Here is a 15,259-nt window from a genome sequence, read left to right as displayed (position 1 = left end):
AGGTCCAGGATAAAACTGGTTTGGAATAATGCGACATATATGCAGCCAAGAGGGCATAAGTCTTGATAATTAAATTAAAAATAATTGAATTAAAATGAAATTTAGAAAATTATGCAGTGTAGTCTAATCTCCATTATATAAAGTTGTACTTTAACCTCTATTTTATACGGTATAGTGTGCACTCTAAAATCAATGTGATCATAGCCTTATACATCACCAAGTTACTGTAAAATTAGCCTTAGTCACTCCTAGGTCAGTGTCACCATAGCCTTAGACACAACTAGGTTAGAGTGAATTTAGCCTTAGTCACTCCTAGGTCAGTATGATCTCTCACTGATCGCCTAGAACAACTTAGACTGCTCTTTCTTTTTAATGTCTGTTTATATGATTGTTCATGCGGCGGCGGTTTTACATTTTAACCTAATTGAGGTCAGAGGTTGTGACCTCATTGTATATATTGATATCAAATGACATCAAAGTCAAGGAGGCAGTGCTTGCAGAACTGCGAGCCATAGGTCAGTATTGCAGCAGCATAAGCAGAAGTAGCCCTTGTCACACAGGTACAGTACTTGCCAGCATCAATTTCAAACTCATATCTTATCTTTATGATTCTAAGCTGCAATTTGTAAATTCTACTTTATATATAGTTATAGTGTGTAAGTTTTACTGTAAAATATGTAAAATAACTAAAAAATGTGCAAGCATTAGCCTATGGCTACCTCTCATTTTTATCTGCTCATTGTCATGATTTTCTTCAAAGATCCGTAATTTACAAGTTTGCTTACGTTTAGACCTGCCTTTCATCGAGATATTCGTTGGCAGAATCTTATGATCAAGGCTAGCTAATATTTATGATCAAGGCTAGCTAATATTTATGATCAGGGCTAGCTAATATTTATGATCAGGGCTAGCTAATATTTATGATCAGTGCTAGCTAATATTTAGAATAAAATTAAGAATTGTTCTGTTAGAATGTTCTACGTAAAATGTGCACAATGTTGAATAAGATTTTGTATAAGTAGTTTTATAAGTAATTTATAATTCATCCATCGCTCTAATCTTTATGATCTCTGTAAACGGTTTGCTTTTTATTCAAGCAGAATGTCTGCTCCCTTTCTTGGCCTTGCATGAGTTTTGGTAATTTCTTGTTGTCATTTCTGTGCACCTTTTCTACAGCATCGCAGTTATCATTGTAGTTCATCTCCTTAAAGAACTTACTTGAGGCATCGTTACCGAGACAAGATGAAACGTATTTTAACGCATCTCAAATCTCAAAGTAAGTCTAGTGAAATTAGCAAATTCTGTTTGTATTTTAAGTTTTTACCTTCGGGTAGTGCAGCTAAGGTAGGTCTGTGATAAGGTAGGTCTGTGAGAAGGTAGGTCTGTGATAAGGTAGGTCTGTGATAAGTTAGGTCTGTGATAAGGCACTGTAGGTCTGTGAGAAGGTAGGTCTGCGATAAGGTAGGTCTGCGATAAACTAGGTCTGTGATAAGGTAGGTCTGTGATAAGGTGCTGTAGGTCTGTGAGAAGGTAGGTATGTGATAAGGTAGGTCTGTGATAAGGTACTGTATGTCTGTGAGAAGGTAGGTATGTGATGAGGTAGGTCTGTGAAAAGGTAGGTCTGTGATAGGTAGGTCAATGATAAGGTACTGTAGGTCTGCGATAAGGCTTATTGAAACATCAAGTTATTGCTTGTAGTTTCTCAAACTTTTGTGACACTTTTGTATACTTTTGTAACCTTTAATGTATCATACAGATACTAACAAACTGTACAAGTGTGCAGTATGTTAGTATCTGTGTATGACTACAAGTGTGCATTATATTAGTATCTGTGTATGTCTACAAGTGTGCAGTATGTTAGTGTCTGTGTATGACTACAAGTGTGCAGTATATTAGTATCTGTGTATGACTACAAGTGTGCAATGTGTTAGTATCTGTGTATGACTACAAGTGTGCAGTATGTTAGTATCTGTGTATGACTACAAGTGTGCAATGTGTTAGTATCTGTGTATGACTACAAGTGTGCAGTATGCTAGTATCTGTGTATGACTACAAAGTTCAGTCACATCCGACTAGCCTAGTGTGATGTGCACTTGTATAAGACAGCATTAAATGTAATATCTCTGGGGAACTAATTGCTTCTTTTCAATTTTTCTCTTTTATTCAGTTGTTTGCTAACCTTTTAAACGATTTTGAACAATACAAATGAGAAAGCTGCTTGAAGAAAGGTATTTATATACCAGAGTCTTTGTCATGCCGTATCAGCAGTAGCTTTTGCTTTAAGGGCCACCATATGTCTGATATCTCATCTGCCCATGTGCCAATCGAGCTACTCACACAGGCCATAACTGGTAAAATTAGAGTATTGATGATGGTCACGTTGAACTGTCGTTTACCATGATTAGAAGGTGAAGAAGTGAATAGTCATATGGATTTGTATAAGTTAATGTTATGTGCTTCTGAGACAGTTGTTCACACTCGTACCATGAAAGTTGAGGTCCAAATGTGAGCTACTATAACTTGTGTCGGTTCATTTATATGTGTTAAAAAGACCCAAACACCTTAGCTGTACAGTAATGACAGATTTTAGTTCTATTTCATCTTCTGGAGATTTTTGGCGCCTGCTAATGATTCCTTTAACGGTTGACTTGCAAAAAAATTCACATTACAGTTAGGGTATTAGGTATCAAAAGATTCACCATGTCTTACTGCTGAAAGGTAGATGCTGTGTTGTAAGTGCAAAATTTGTGGAAATGTGATTACAAGCTCTTAAAAGCTCAAAAACGAACAGTTAATCGCAGCCATCACGAAACCGCTGTAGATTGAAATCCCTTTCCAAAACGGCTCAAATGGGACGTAATGGAACACGATGGCTTCCGTTTAAACTTTCATGAAACCTCGTTCATCGAAATATTTTCACAAATATACTTCACGCATTCAATAAAACCATGTCTATTGTCATTACGCGGCTATTTCATCGTCATCGTAATGCTGTCCCTTCGAGCACTGATATCTCAAAACCTACCGTAAAAATTCGTTTGTTTGTTTGTTTACCTTCGCTCGAAAGAGTGCATATATCATCCTCTGATAAAGATGATGAGCCTGTTGGTCACCTGTGAAAGTCGAAAAATGCTGCAGAAACTGTTCGCGCTGTTTGGCAGGAAGTATGGGTCACATGATCAGATTACGACTACATGATTAGACCAAGCCATAACAAAACTGTAAAGTAGCGAGCATCTATATTTGATACAGACTTTTCGGTAGAACCCGAAATGTTTGTCATAAACTAGTGCTACGAGCCGTTTTATATTAAGCCTTTTATTGGCCTTTCAATTCACGTGAGAATATCACATGACAAAACAATAACCAAATGTAATGACTACGTCAGAGAAATAAACTGATTTCAATCTACGGCAGTTTCATGATGGCGGCGATTAACTGTTCATTTTTGAGCTTTTAAGAGCTTGTAATCACATTTCCACATATTTGGCACCTACAGCACAACAGAGTAAGACATGGTGAATCTTTTGATACCAAATAACTGTAATGTGAATTTTGTTGCAAGTCAACCTTTAAGATCTATAGCCGGATTTCTGACTAACACACGGACAGACTTTGAGAAATATATATATTAAGCTATAAGCTATATAACAATAATCTACCAAATGCTACAAATATCATTCAAGAACAAGTGACATAAACGAACCATACTTATGATACATGCAGCAACAAAAATTAACGCTTTTGAAACAAAAATATTTGCATCATTTGCTCTGCCAGTTGCATCCTAATTGCTGCGTTCGATGGAGCGAACATCTTCTGATTGTTCAATACCTTCCACAATGTCTTCTGACCTCAACTCTTCTTCTTCAAAGCATTTGTGCAAAGTGCAACACGTAAAAGTTTTGATTTTCCACTTCCACTTGATCGTCACGTTGACATACTTCAATCTTTACGAACCCATAATACTAAGTCATGAGTAAAAAAGTGTCCACAAAATCTTATTAATGTTTAATCAATGTTTAATGTTTAATCAATTAATTAATGTTTACATCAATAATAATCAATTCTCTTGTTGTTCAACTCTAAGGCTTTTCATTTTTTCTCGTTAAACCTTTGAGAGCAACACTGTAGCAATAATTAATAACTGTATGAGGCTAATAGTAGTTCCTTGTTTAACACGGTTTTGGTACTTCGAAGTACACGTATATAAAAACGGTTTACATTGGTCTAACAGTTTACGATGGTATATGAACGACTAGTTTTCGACTAGAAGTCGTGCTTAGCGAGCAAAACTTTTACGCGTTGCATTTTGCATAAATGCTTTGAAGAAGAAGAGTTGAGGTCAGAAGACATTGTGGAAGGTATTGAACAATCAGAAGATGTTTGCTCCATCGAACGCAGCAATTAGGATGCAACTGGCAGAGCAAATGATGCAAATATTTTTGTTTCAAAAGCGTTAATTTTTGTTGCTGCATGTATCATAAGTATGGTTCGTTTACGTCACTTGTTCTTGAATGATATATGTAGCATTTGGTAGATTATTGTTATATAGCTTATAGCTTAATATATATATTTCTCAAAGTCTGTCCGTGTGTTAGTCGGAAATCCGGCTATAGATCTTAAAGGTTGACTTGCAACAAATTTCACATTACAGTTATTTGGTATCAAAAGATTCACCATGTCTTACTCTGTTGTGTTGTAGGTGCCAAATATGTGGAAGTGTGATTACAAGCTCTTAAAAGCTCAAAAACGAAAAGCCGCCATAGATTGGAATCTCTTTATTTCTCTGACGTAGCCATGAAATTTGGTTATTGTCTTGTCACGTGATGCTCTCACGTGAACTGAAAGGTCAATAAAAAGCTCAATATAAAACTTATCGTAGTACTAGTTTATGACAAACATTTCGGGTTTTACCGAAGACCTTATATCAAATATAGATGCTTGCTACTTTACAGTTTTGTTTCGGTTTGGTCTAATCGGCAAGTTGTAATCTGATCATGTGACCCAATACTTCGCAAATAATTTTCGCAGCACTTTTCGATTATCACAGGTGACCAACAAACTCGTCATGATTATCAGACAATGATATGTACTCCTTCAAGCTAAGGCTAAAAAATTAAACGAGTTTTTACGGTGAGTTATAAGATATCACTGCTAAAAGTGACAGCATTACAATGACGATAAAACAGACGCGTAAGAACAATAGACATGGTTTTATTGAAATGCGTAAAGTATATTTGGGAAAATATTTCGACGAATAAGGTTGCATGAAAGTGTAAACAGAAACCATCTCCCACAGCTACGTCACATTTGAGCTGTTTTGGAAAGAGAATCCAAACTACAGCGGTCTCGTGTGGCTGCGATTTTCTGTTTGTTTTGGAGCTTTTGAGAGCTTGTAATCACATTTCCACATATTTTGCACCTACAACACAACAGAGTAAGACATGGTGAATCTTTTCATATCAAATAACTAATGTGAATTTCGTTGCAAGTCAACCTTTAAAATCTTGGAATAAATATTCCGTACCGAAGAGAATTCGATCTCGGACCAAGCCGTTCACCAGTCTTAAGGGGTGGTCACACGAGCACCGAACCGAACTAAATGACGCAAAACGACGTCGCTTTCAGCTGTAAAAAGTTCGGCCGAAGACATTTCTGGCCGAAACGAACCATTTCAGTCCTGCTCGAAATTTTGTGGCAGAACCCTTGCTCTTATTGGCTGGTTAAAATTCTAAAATTCTAGCGAGCACGCGTCACATTTCTCTTTACGTGCGTGTCAGTAAAGTTAAAAAAGAAATGGGACGATACTTTTATTTCGTTAAATAAACAACATGAAGCAATTTACGACAAGGCTTACCTGGACTTGTGATTGTGTTGCATAAAGGTAAGATGTTGCACTCAAGTTTTGCATAAATGTAAGAGAATGGTTGTGATATTCTTTCGTGTAGAATATAAGCAATGTGTCATAGTCATCCTGATGAAGTATCGTTGACTGATTTATTTATGTAAAACCACAGTACTATGATAAAGACTGTTTTTGTTTATGTACTCAGAATAGAAAAACATTCATATGTTAATAAAAAAAAATGATTATGTTGATGAAAAGGTTTGGCAAAATCTTTGTATCAAGTGATTTATTTTGAGCAACTGAATGATCTTCTGATAAAACTGCTGTGTAATTATAATTTATAATTGTTCCTCAAAGTTGTTTCTTTACAATAGAAATATTCAACTCAAATGCATAAAAACTACTAATGAAACAGTGTGTTGTCTTTATACGTGTGGTATTTAGGAAGCGAAGTGACTTCGGATGCCGTGTGACATGTGCCACGAACTGAACCAGCCTCCAAACCGATCCTACGTCTGTTCGGTGCTCGTGTGACCACGCCTTTACGCCTAGCCCACTAGACTACGGAAGTCGAATTGCTAGCCTGCCAATATAAGTCATTATATCAGAACTATACCTAACTGCTTTACGTATGACGCGGGTCATAGCATAACGTCGCGAGAAGCTGTTTGCTCACATTATTAAACTGGCTAATAGCAAAACTCTCACTACTTCTCATTGCTTATAAGACAAAAAACTTTTCTCATGATATGTAGTTTGAAAGTTAGAATGGCAAATCTTGTTATATGTTAAATACAAATCAATTTTCTGTCCAAATACTCTTCTATTACACGGAAACGCCGGGTGTAGCCTGTCTTGACAAACTGTTGTTTTTGCGGAGTTGTTCCCCCGTTGAGTGGGTGAGCAATGCAACAGCTTGTCACAAGACGTACTGCACTTGATGCATCAGCTGCACTTACAGGGAGTTGTTCTCTTCCGTCTATGCAGCTTGGTTGCGATGTTATGTCGGTCGCTCCGTTGGTAATCATAACGGATTTCGGGCAAATATTTATGTAGAAAAAATAAGATTACAACGTTTAACCAGCGACCAGTCTCTGCGGTAAACTTTAGTAGAACTTGAGAACTTAGGCAACAACAGCGACTAAAAGTGTCATTATTTGTGCGCTCAGTCAGTTTTATTTCTATTTTTGTATCAGTCAGTTTTATTTGTTCTTATGGATTTTATTTTCAATTTATTTTGTTCTTAAATTGTACTAACGTTTACAACGGAGACTGGTCTTTGGTTAAACGTTGTAATCTTATTTTTTTCGACATAAATTTTTGCGCGAACTCTGTTATGGTTACCAATGGAGCGACCGCCATAACATCACAGCCAAGCCGCATAGACGGAAGAGAACAACTCCCTTTCAGTGCAGCTGATGCACCAGGTGCAGTGCGTTTTGTGACAAGCTATTGTGTTGCTCGCCCGCTCGACGGAGAGGGGGGACAAGTCCGCAAAAACAACAGTTTGTCAAGACAGGCTATTCTGGGTGGCACAGCTAGTAGCTTATAAATTTGTAGATTTATAGCGTATTATTTGATAGCATCATTGCGATAATGTAATCTTACTATGGATCGACGCTCGTAACTCCACTTCTATTGCACATAAAAACATAAAAAGCCAGTTTTAGTTGCAAACTGTCGGAAACATATCAACGCGTGCATTGAGCTTTTATGCAATATTGCTAATTATAGATATAAAATATAAATATGTCTTCAAATTTAAGAATGACGTAAAAGTTGAAAGATCCCAACAAATTGCAAAGCAGGGCACAGGTTATAATATCATTTCAGATTAATTGCAAGCGATAGATATCAGCTGGTAAATATATTTCTCGACTTCTCAATGCATATTTATGAGAGATAGTTGACAAGTTGGAGGTAAGTTAGCAGATTTATTGCATCCAAAAGGGTTTAATATCGCTCCACCTAAAAGAGAGGTCAAAATATAGGCGATATTCGCTTCACCTGTAAAAGGGCTAAATTTATCTTTCCAAAATTCTAATGAGCCATTTAAAAAGTACAACGCTAGCCTCTATCTGAATTTGACTGCCACTTCTATTTGACTGCCCCTATAGATGAAGGGCTGAAAAATAGAACGCCATAGCATTCAATACGAGGTTTCACGGTACTTCTATTATTTGTTATTTTAGTTTCATTTTTAATTCTTTCGCTACCGCAAGCCGATGTATCGGCTTTCGCGGTAATATATCGACTTATTAACAGTTTCAATTTTATTTTCATTACAAAGCCTACACATTAGCTAGACCAAATAAATTTGGTCTCCAATGAAACAACATTGTTGCCAATCACGTGCAACCAATGGAAATTTTTTTGGCTCAACTATTCCATTTCTAATTATTTTCCAAAACGAGAAAACCAGATCGTTATCGTCATGGCAATAAGAAACACCGCGTTCGTTCAACGCAAAGAAAGCGTCAGAAAGTTTGCGAGAGTGGGATTCATTAAACAATTTTATACTTATCTTGTAGAGAATTTTGTTCTGAATAAGATGCATGATACAGTAAAATGATATCTACATCGATTCTCGAGATATTGCCTAATTACTAGCGGTATATCGGTTTTTCACAATTCTGGTTGAGTTAATTTGGGCAGAGTAATCATTCGGTCATAATTTAATGCGGTAGCGAAAGAGTTAAAAACAGTTTGTCATCAGAAATTTCTATTTGCTTTATGTACTGCTCTGTCACGATGTAACTATGTTCTAGCAGTAGTTGGTCTGGTGTTTCAGGATCAATTTTATTAGTGGGCTATATTCACTCACCAGTGTCATTGATCATTAAATTTTTAATGTAGTAGATGTCAGCCAATTGTTTTTCATCGTGCTGACACAATGTCAGTCTGTGGCTATATATCTCACGATATTCTAACATATCGACCTGTTGTTGTTCAAATATGTACTACGAACTGCGATTCTACATCGACTTTTTGATCACCAGTATGGCAGTTTTCAGGTCTGCCGGCAATCCAGGCAAGCGAGAATGGTGCCAGTAGATTCACTGATAGCGGTATTTGAGTAGATGTATGTGTAGATTGTTGTTTAATGTCATTTGCTTATTATTTGAACTACCCTGGAGTCTTTGGTTTGCCATTCCAGCTTGCTGATATAAATGTTGTAACATAAAAAGTTCTAATAGTGTACAGAGTAATAATTTGTGACACACTGTAAGGTTCTAAAAAAGACTGACCAAGAAAGCCCAGTTAATGAGTAACACCAATCGAGACACTAGATCACAGCCATCAGCCAATGAAATAGCCCAGCAAGGCCACCCAACCCAAAGCATCAAGGACCGCCAAGGCGTTATTACTGGTGTGATCCGGTCACCTTGGCTAAGGTCAGACTGTATAAACAATAAGTATTACCTAGTTCATCTTGTAATGAAGGTCAACGCATCCAATGCCCAGCTCAGTGCAATTGTGTGGCACTAGAAAAAACTCTCTACAACCAGTCCATCGTACAAGTCTGCTCATAGAATGGTAGTACTTGTTTTACATCATCGGTTTTGCGCCGAATTTATACACCCTCGTCTCTGATGCATTCTTACATCTCTAAAGAACAAAGCTTAGATTTTTAGAGACAATTATTTTTCTTATAAGGCTTGCTCGACGCTGTACCAGTGAGCAGATCTCAGACCAAGATGCTAGTCTTCATTATACATGTGATAAGAGCCCTGTCTGTCTGGCTGTTTGTGGTTACAAAAAATATTGCATAGTGCGGGTTCAAATTGCAACTCTCAGCATGTTAGACCAACACTGTTACAACTACACTGATTACAGCCCACTGGTTTTATGGAATAATTGTTTGCATAGTTATTAAGCCTGAACATGTCTTCTGATGATCTGTTATAAGCCAGGGCTAGAGGTTTGGAAAAAGATTACTTACAGTAGGATTCGAACTCGCAACTTTTGGCTTGGTAGACTGAAGCTCGACCATCTGCCCACCTTGTCACATTTTGAAATAATTGTGCAGTTAGTTGTTACACCCAGGACTGGCAGGGTACTAGTACCCTAGTACGTACTAGTATAGTACCCTGTACTATACTAGTACGGGGTGCTAGTAGTAGTACCCTGTACTATACTAGTACAGGGTACTACTTATAATAAAAGGTGTAAGCTAATATATCATCCAAAAAATTACCTACGGTATGTTGAGTAGTATGTACCAATCTGCCTTGACTTGGAGCAGGTGATTGAATAATGGTAAAGCTTTATTGATGTTGTTGTTTATGTGTGTCTTATATTACATGACCATTTCGCTACCAAATATGCCTGTTTCAAATCTCTAGAGTCACTCTACACTCTATCTATAGCTCGATGCAGCAAAAGACACACATCCAGCTATGTTCAAGGTCAGCCAGACGGACCAACTATGAAAACCGCTTTTCCCGGACCAAAATCGCTCGCTCAGAAGGCAGCTCTACAAAACATGCAGGTACATTTTATATCATGGTCTGTATGGAAGGTCCATATTTTAAAGCGCTTTGGGTTGGCTACGTGTGCTATAGGGGGTAGGTGGGACCAAAATATATCTAGTGTGGTGGCGCATGTGATAAACAATCCTTTAGGCCAACGCTTATCTATAAGCTTAGGGTTATCTTTACCATGCTGCTTTTTACTGCATGCAGCTCGCTGTATCTATGATCAGTGACCACTTGCTGTATCTATGATCAGTGACCACTTGCTGTATCTATGACCAGTGACCGCATATCCAATAAAACTTTTGTGGCTTACATTGAACACGTTTGTTATAAAGCAAGCATTTGGTTGGGTAGCCTAAATACAGTGAAACTCGGATAACTCGCCCTCGGAGAGCTCGAACACATGGTTAACTCTAACGGATTTTTTTGGTCCGTTCCCACGCAATGATAAATTGATTTAGATAACTCGACGTTAACCTCGTTAACTCGAACAGTTTTTTGCCCAACGGCTACCAAGACGGTTGTTATCGCTTTAGAATATCACTTTATTCCAAGCCATAGAGATAAACATCAACTTTTAGTAGTTTTAGGCGTCATTATTACCACTATCGGCAAACTATTTTCGTTAACGATTTTTCTAATAGTTTGCAAAAAATCAAATTTTAACAAACATCTGCTTGGGGATAGCCTTCCGAAAGCAAGGAGAAGCGAGTTAACCTTCAGATAAGCTTAAAGAAAAATCGGCAAAATTGGTTTTTGTTAAACCGCTCAAAAGAAAAATATGTCTTTTTTTACTGAGCGTTTCAACCACGATCAAGTTTTGCCTATTTTAATCTGAAAACGTCCTGGCAGTCACATCACCTAAAACAAACAAACAAACAAGTCTCAAGTAATAGCAAAATATTGAGACTTTCTGTCTTTCTGATAAAAATGGATTAAAATATTACATGAATAGCCCCTTAACTTGCAACAAGCAATCAATGCTTTTGATTTATACATAGTTTGTATATGTACTGATAAATACATGTACTTGTGACAGTGTTCTCAAAACTTGAACACTCTGATAACTCGAACACTTTCTCTCGGTCCCGTGAAGGTCGAGTTAGCCGAGTTTCACTGTATATTAAAATAATCATGAATATCCAGGTCACAGCTTTTATTAATGTATTGCCACTGTCAATTGACCCAACTCGTTATTGTCTACCAATGTTTATCCCAATCAGACAAAAACTACTGTATATCTCCAAACATTGTTAGGGGTACAAGATTGGACTCTGAATGTCTCATGCGTAACCAATCCCATACTCCTAGGTATAGAGAATCTGAAGGCCCCTTTTCACTACTGTATGTTTTTTGAATTACGAGAGTTTTGTCACATTTATGCATCATGGAGTAGATGTTGCTAAATAAATAATTGTTAAGCAGATTTATAGATTTTATTCACCTTCATGGACAATGATTGTATTCTGCATAATGTATGAGAGAATTCCTCACAGAGCAACTTGAAATAAGTAACAGGTAGTACTAGAGCTATGGAGCAGCTAATCTTGCGTTCCCATCGGCGCCATCAGTTTACATGTCGTTACTCATAAAGTATTTAAGCCCATCAGACGATTGTTGCTTGCGTATATGTCATCAGTGTTATAATAGACTAGCATCGATGAAATAGCTATCTCCGATCTTTCAGCTTCCAATATTCTAGCTATCTGTCAAGGTCTCTTCCATTTTAATGCAGATTGGTTAGAATTTAACCTGTGAACCTTCCTACCCCCACAATGAGGTCACCTGGCTGTAACTATTGTTTTGTATACTTGGTAAGTAAGAAATTTTGTGGTAAGTAGTACCCCATCACTGACCTTGACTTTTAGGCTGCGGGTGGAGTCTCTTTTTTTGCCGACTACAACAAGAGTCTCGGGAATTATGTGGCCGATGTTGATGGAAATGTGCTGTTGGATTTTCTAATGCAGATTTCATCCCTGCCTCTCGGTAAGTTCTCATCCGCCTCTGTCTACAGGTGCTACCTTCCACTACAGATAATATTGTAAGTGACACCTCGCTGCACTGCTAGATTAACGCTGTCTGGTCTGTCATGAACTGGAAAGCAGTGCATTCGTGCTACCAGGTAGTCTGCTTATACATTATCAGCAAATATGCACTTAAATCAGTGTCAATATAATATATCGACACTGGACCATATGACATATAACTAAACCTAATCGTTTATGATAATGCACCTTACAATATTATTGTAAGGTGCATTATCATAGGAGACTAGGTTCAGTTATTGTAGGTTCAGTCTGGCAGCGACTGAAGCGGTAGCAGATATGATAACTAGAATGGCAATCACTGTAGTTTGGACATGCTAACAATACCTGGCAGTCGATTAAATATACTATTAACTTTTTATAAAATATTTTGGTTTTGTCAAATATTTCGGCTTAACGTTGAATACGTATACGTAGTAATAAAAATAATGTCTCGAAATTTGCGTAAAACATAATTATAATATATTTTATAATAACAAAGTTAAATGTTCTTAATTTGATCTGCTGTCTAAATGGCTCTTGTAGCTAACAGATTAGTTGTATTCTACATTGCTATGTCATGATATCAACCAGCTTATATTAGTTTTTGATGATCCCATTGAATTTACAATTTAAATTCTTGTAATGATGTATTTTCGTCAACCAAAGCCGACAAAACTATAGATGAGTTGAATTTTTCATAAGATAAGTTGCTAGCAACTGGTCTACATCAAGTCATCGAAGCATTGGTGTACTAGCCTAGCTCTACGTAGACATGTTTTTCACATATTTATATCACATTTTAGGTTACAATCATCCGAGGATTTCAGAGGCTATGAGAGACCCTAAAAACATAGTAAGTGACAAAAACTTCAATTTTACAGTTAACAGTAAACTAGTCAGTTGTACTGAAGCGCTATTTGGATTATAGCAGCTGTAATCAAATGGCATCTAATAGGTCTGTCATTCTTCGGAGGACAAGTTCACTTTTGGAGTTATCAAATCTTACAAGGTGGCCTTCTATATACAGTCAAACACGGATAACTCAAACTTCATGGGACCGAGCGAAAGTGTTCGAGTTATCAGAGCGTTGAAGTTATCAGAGCACTGTCGCAAGTCCATGTATTTATTCGTAGATACATGTACATATACAAACTATAATAGGTCCTATAAATCAAAAGCATAAATGGCTTGTTTCAAATTAAATGCTTCTAATGTAGTTTAAAATTTTTTTATTAAAAAGTCTCGAGATTTTTTTATCACTTGAGATTGGTTTGTTGTTTGAGGTGATGTTATCGCCAGGACATTTTTTAGATTAAAATTGGCAAAACTTGATCGCTATTAAAATGCTCAGAAGAAAATACATCTTTTTTTTCTTTTGAGTGTTTTAACCAAGATCAATTTTGCCGATTTTTTTTTAAGTTTATGCGAAGGTTACCTCACTTTCCCTTGCTTCCGAAGGGTGATCGCTAAGCGGATGTTTGGTGAAAATCAAATTTCACCAAACCTTTAGAAAAGCCATTGACAAAAATATTTTGCCAATGATGGAAATAATGACGCCTATGGACTACGAAAATTTGAGATTTACCTCTATGGCTTGGAATAAAGTGATTTTCTAAAGCGATAACAACCGTTTCGGTAGCCGTTGGGCAAAAAGCTGTTCGAGTTAACAAAGTTGAGATCGAGTTATCTAAAGCAATTTATCATTACGTGGGAACGGATCAAACAAAACCGTTCTAGTTAACCATGTGTTCGAGCTATCCGAGGGCGAATGATCCATGTTTGACTGTATATAAATCGCAGTGTCTGCCTGTCCAGTTAGAACGATAAAGTTTTAGTAACGAAAAATCCGTCTTGCAGAGGATTTGATCTCGGAACCTCCAGATTTTTAGGCATTGGACTTACTCATTAGACTACAACGTTCAATGAGCGTAGGTATCAATAATGGCTCATATTGGCAACATATTCATTACATCGATTAAAATACGCAAAATGACTTGCATCACCCGTAACGATTACCAGCTGGCCTCATTAGGTGAATGCTCGGTGTTGCACAGGTAATAAAACCGTCTTATAGTAATGTAAATGTAATGTTTATATGCTGTTGTCCATTACCCGTGCAATGCAGGGCATTCATCTAGTTTATTTATAAGAAATCATTGCATGAACAAATCAAATGGCTTTAAACTATGTATCCAATAGTCACAGATTTCTGCCTTGCAACTATCTATTGTAAGAAACCTTACTACATCCTCTCTATGCAGCGCTAATGGTTTCTCTCACATGCGTAACCTTGCAAAGCCAGGCTACAAAGTATGGATGGAAATTAACTAACATTCTGGGCTAAATAATGACCAGGGCAACTACATCAGTAACATGATTGGCTCGCTGCAGACTTAGGAATGTTTCGCACAGAAGGTGGAGTCAAGATAACATGCTGGGTCAATTGAGCTTATAACCTCTTGTATTTTGATTTGAGAGGCGATACTTGTAATGGCATCATGGAGTAGATAGTTACTATTGTTTGTTTTTCATATGATTGTCTATATCAGCTTGCAGTCTATATCCGCAGTATATATCCACTTGCAGTCTATAATAGCTGACGATCATTTTGAGGGACTTACGACAGTATGCTGCTTCAGAATACATTATAGTCAAACCACAGTTTTCGACCGGTATTCATTCTGGAAGGTTATTCGAAAAGCAAATTTTGTTAAATAGAAAGCCATTTTTCCATTATAATTAATATAAATAGTTTTAATCCGGTCCAAGTCTAGAAAAAAGTTTAAAAATCTTTACCTGGGCTTCTAACTCCATTTTTGTCCCTCCTGTTCTCGTAACACTCCAAACTGCTGACTACAATACCTCTTCGTGAGAAATAATTACTGAAGACGTGTGATTTGGAT

At 37.0% G+C, this 15,259-nt stretch overlaps 1 protein-coding gene across 4 annotated transcripts in view; it reads left to right on the top strand.

Moving 5' to 3' along the window:
- LOC137391320 (4-aminobutyrate aminotransferase, mitochondrial-like) overlaps window positions 1-15,259 on the top strand; it is a 34,476-nt gene that overhangs the window by 2,319 nt on the left and 16,898 nt on the right. For 3 of the 4 annotated variants that reach the window (XM_068077751.1, XM_068077752.1, XM_068077753.1), the window contains 4 exons: window positions 1,197-1,276; window positions 10,222-10,343; window positions 12,198-12,315; window positions 13,160-13,209. In XM_068077751.1, the coding sequence (XP_067933852.1) occupies window positions 1,243-1,276; window positions 10,222-10,343; window positions 12,198-12,315; window positions 13,160-13,209 (324 nt within the window). In that variant the 5' untranslated portion in view covers window positions 1,197-1,242. Of the gene's footprint in view, window positions 1-499; window positions 561-1,196; window positions 1,277-10,221; window positions 10,344-12,197; window positions 12,316-13,159; window positions 13,210-15,259 lie in introns of those variants that run through there. The other variant, XM_068077750.1, reaches the window with a different exon arrangement.

The sequence above is a fragment of the Watersipora subatra genome, chromosome 3 (assembly GCF_963576615.1).
Source record: "Watersipora subatra chromosome 3, tzWatSuba1.1, whole genome shotgun sequence".
Taxonomy (NCBI): domain Eukaryota; kingdom Metazoa; phylum Bryozoa; class Gymnolaemata; order Cheilostomatida; family Watersiporidae; genus Watersipora; species Watersipora subatra.
Note: the sequence above shows the minus strand (reverse complement) of the source record. Positions and strands in the feature narration are given on the sequence as shown.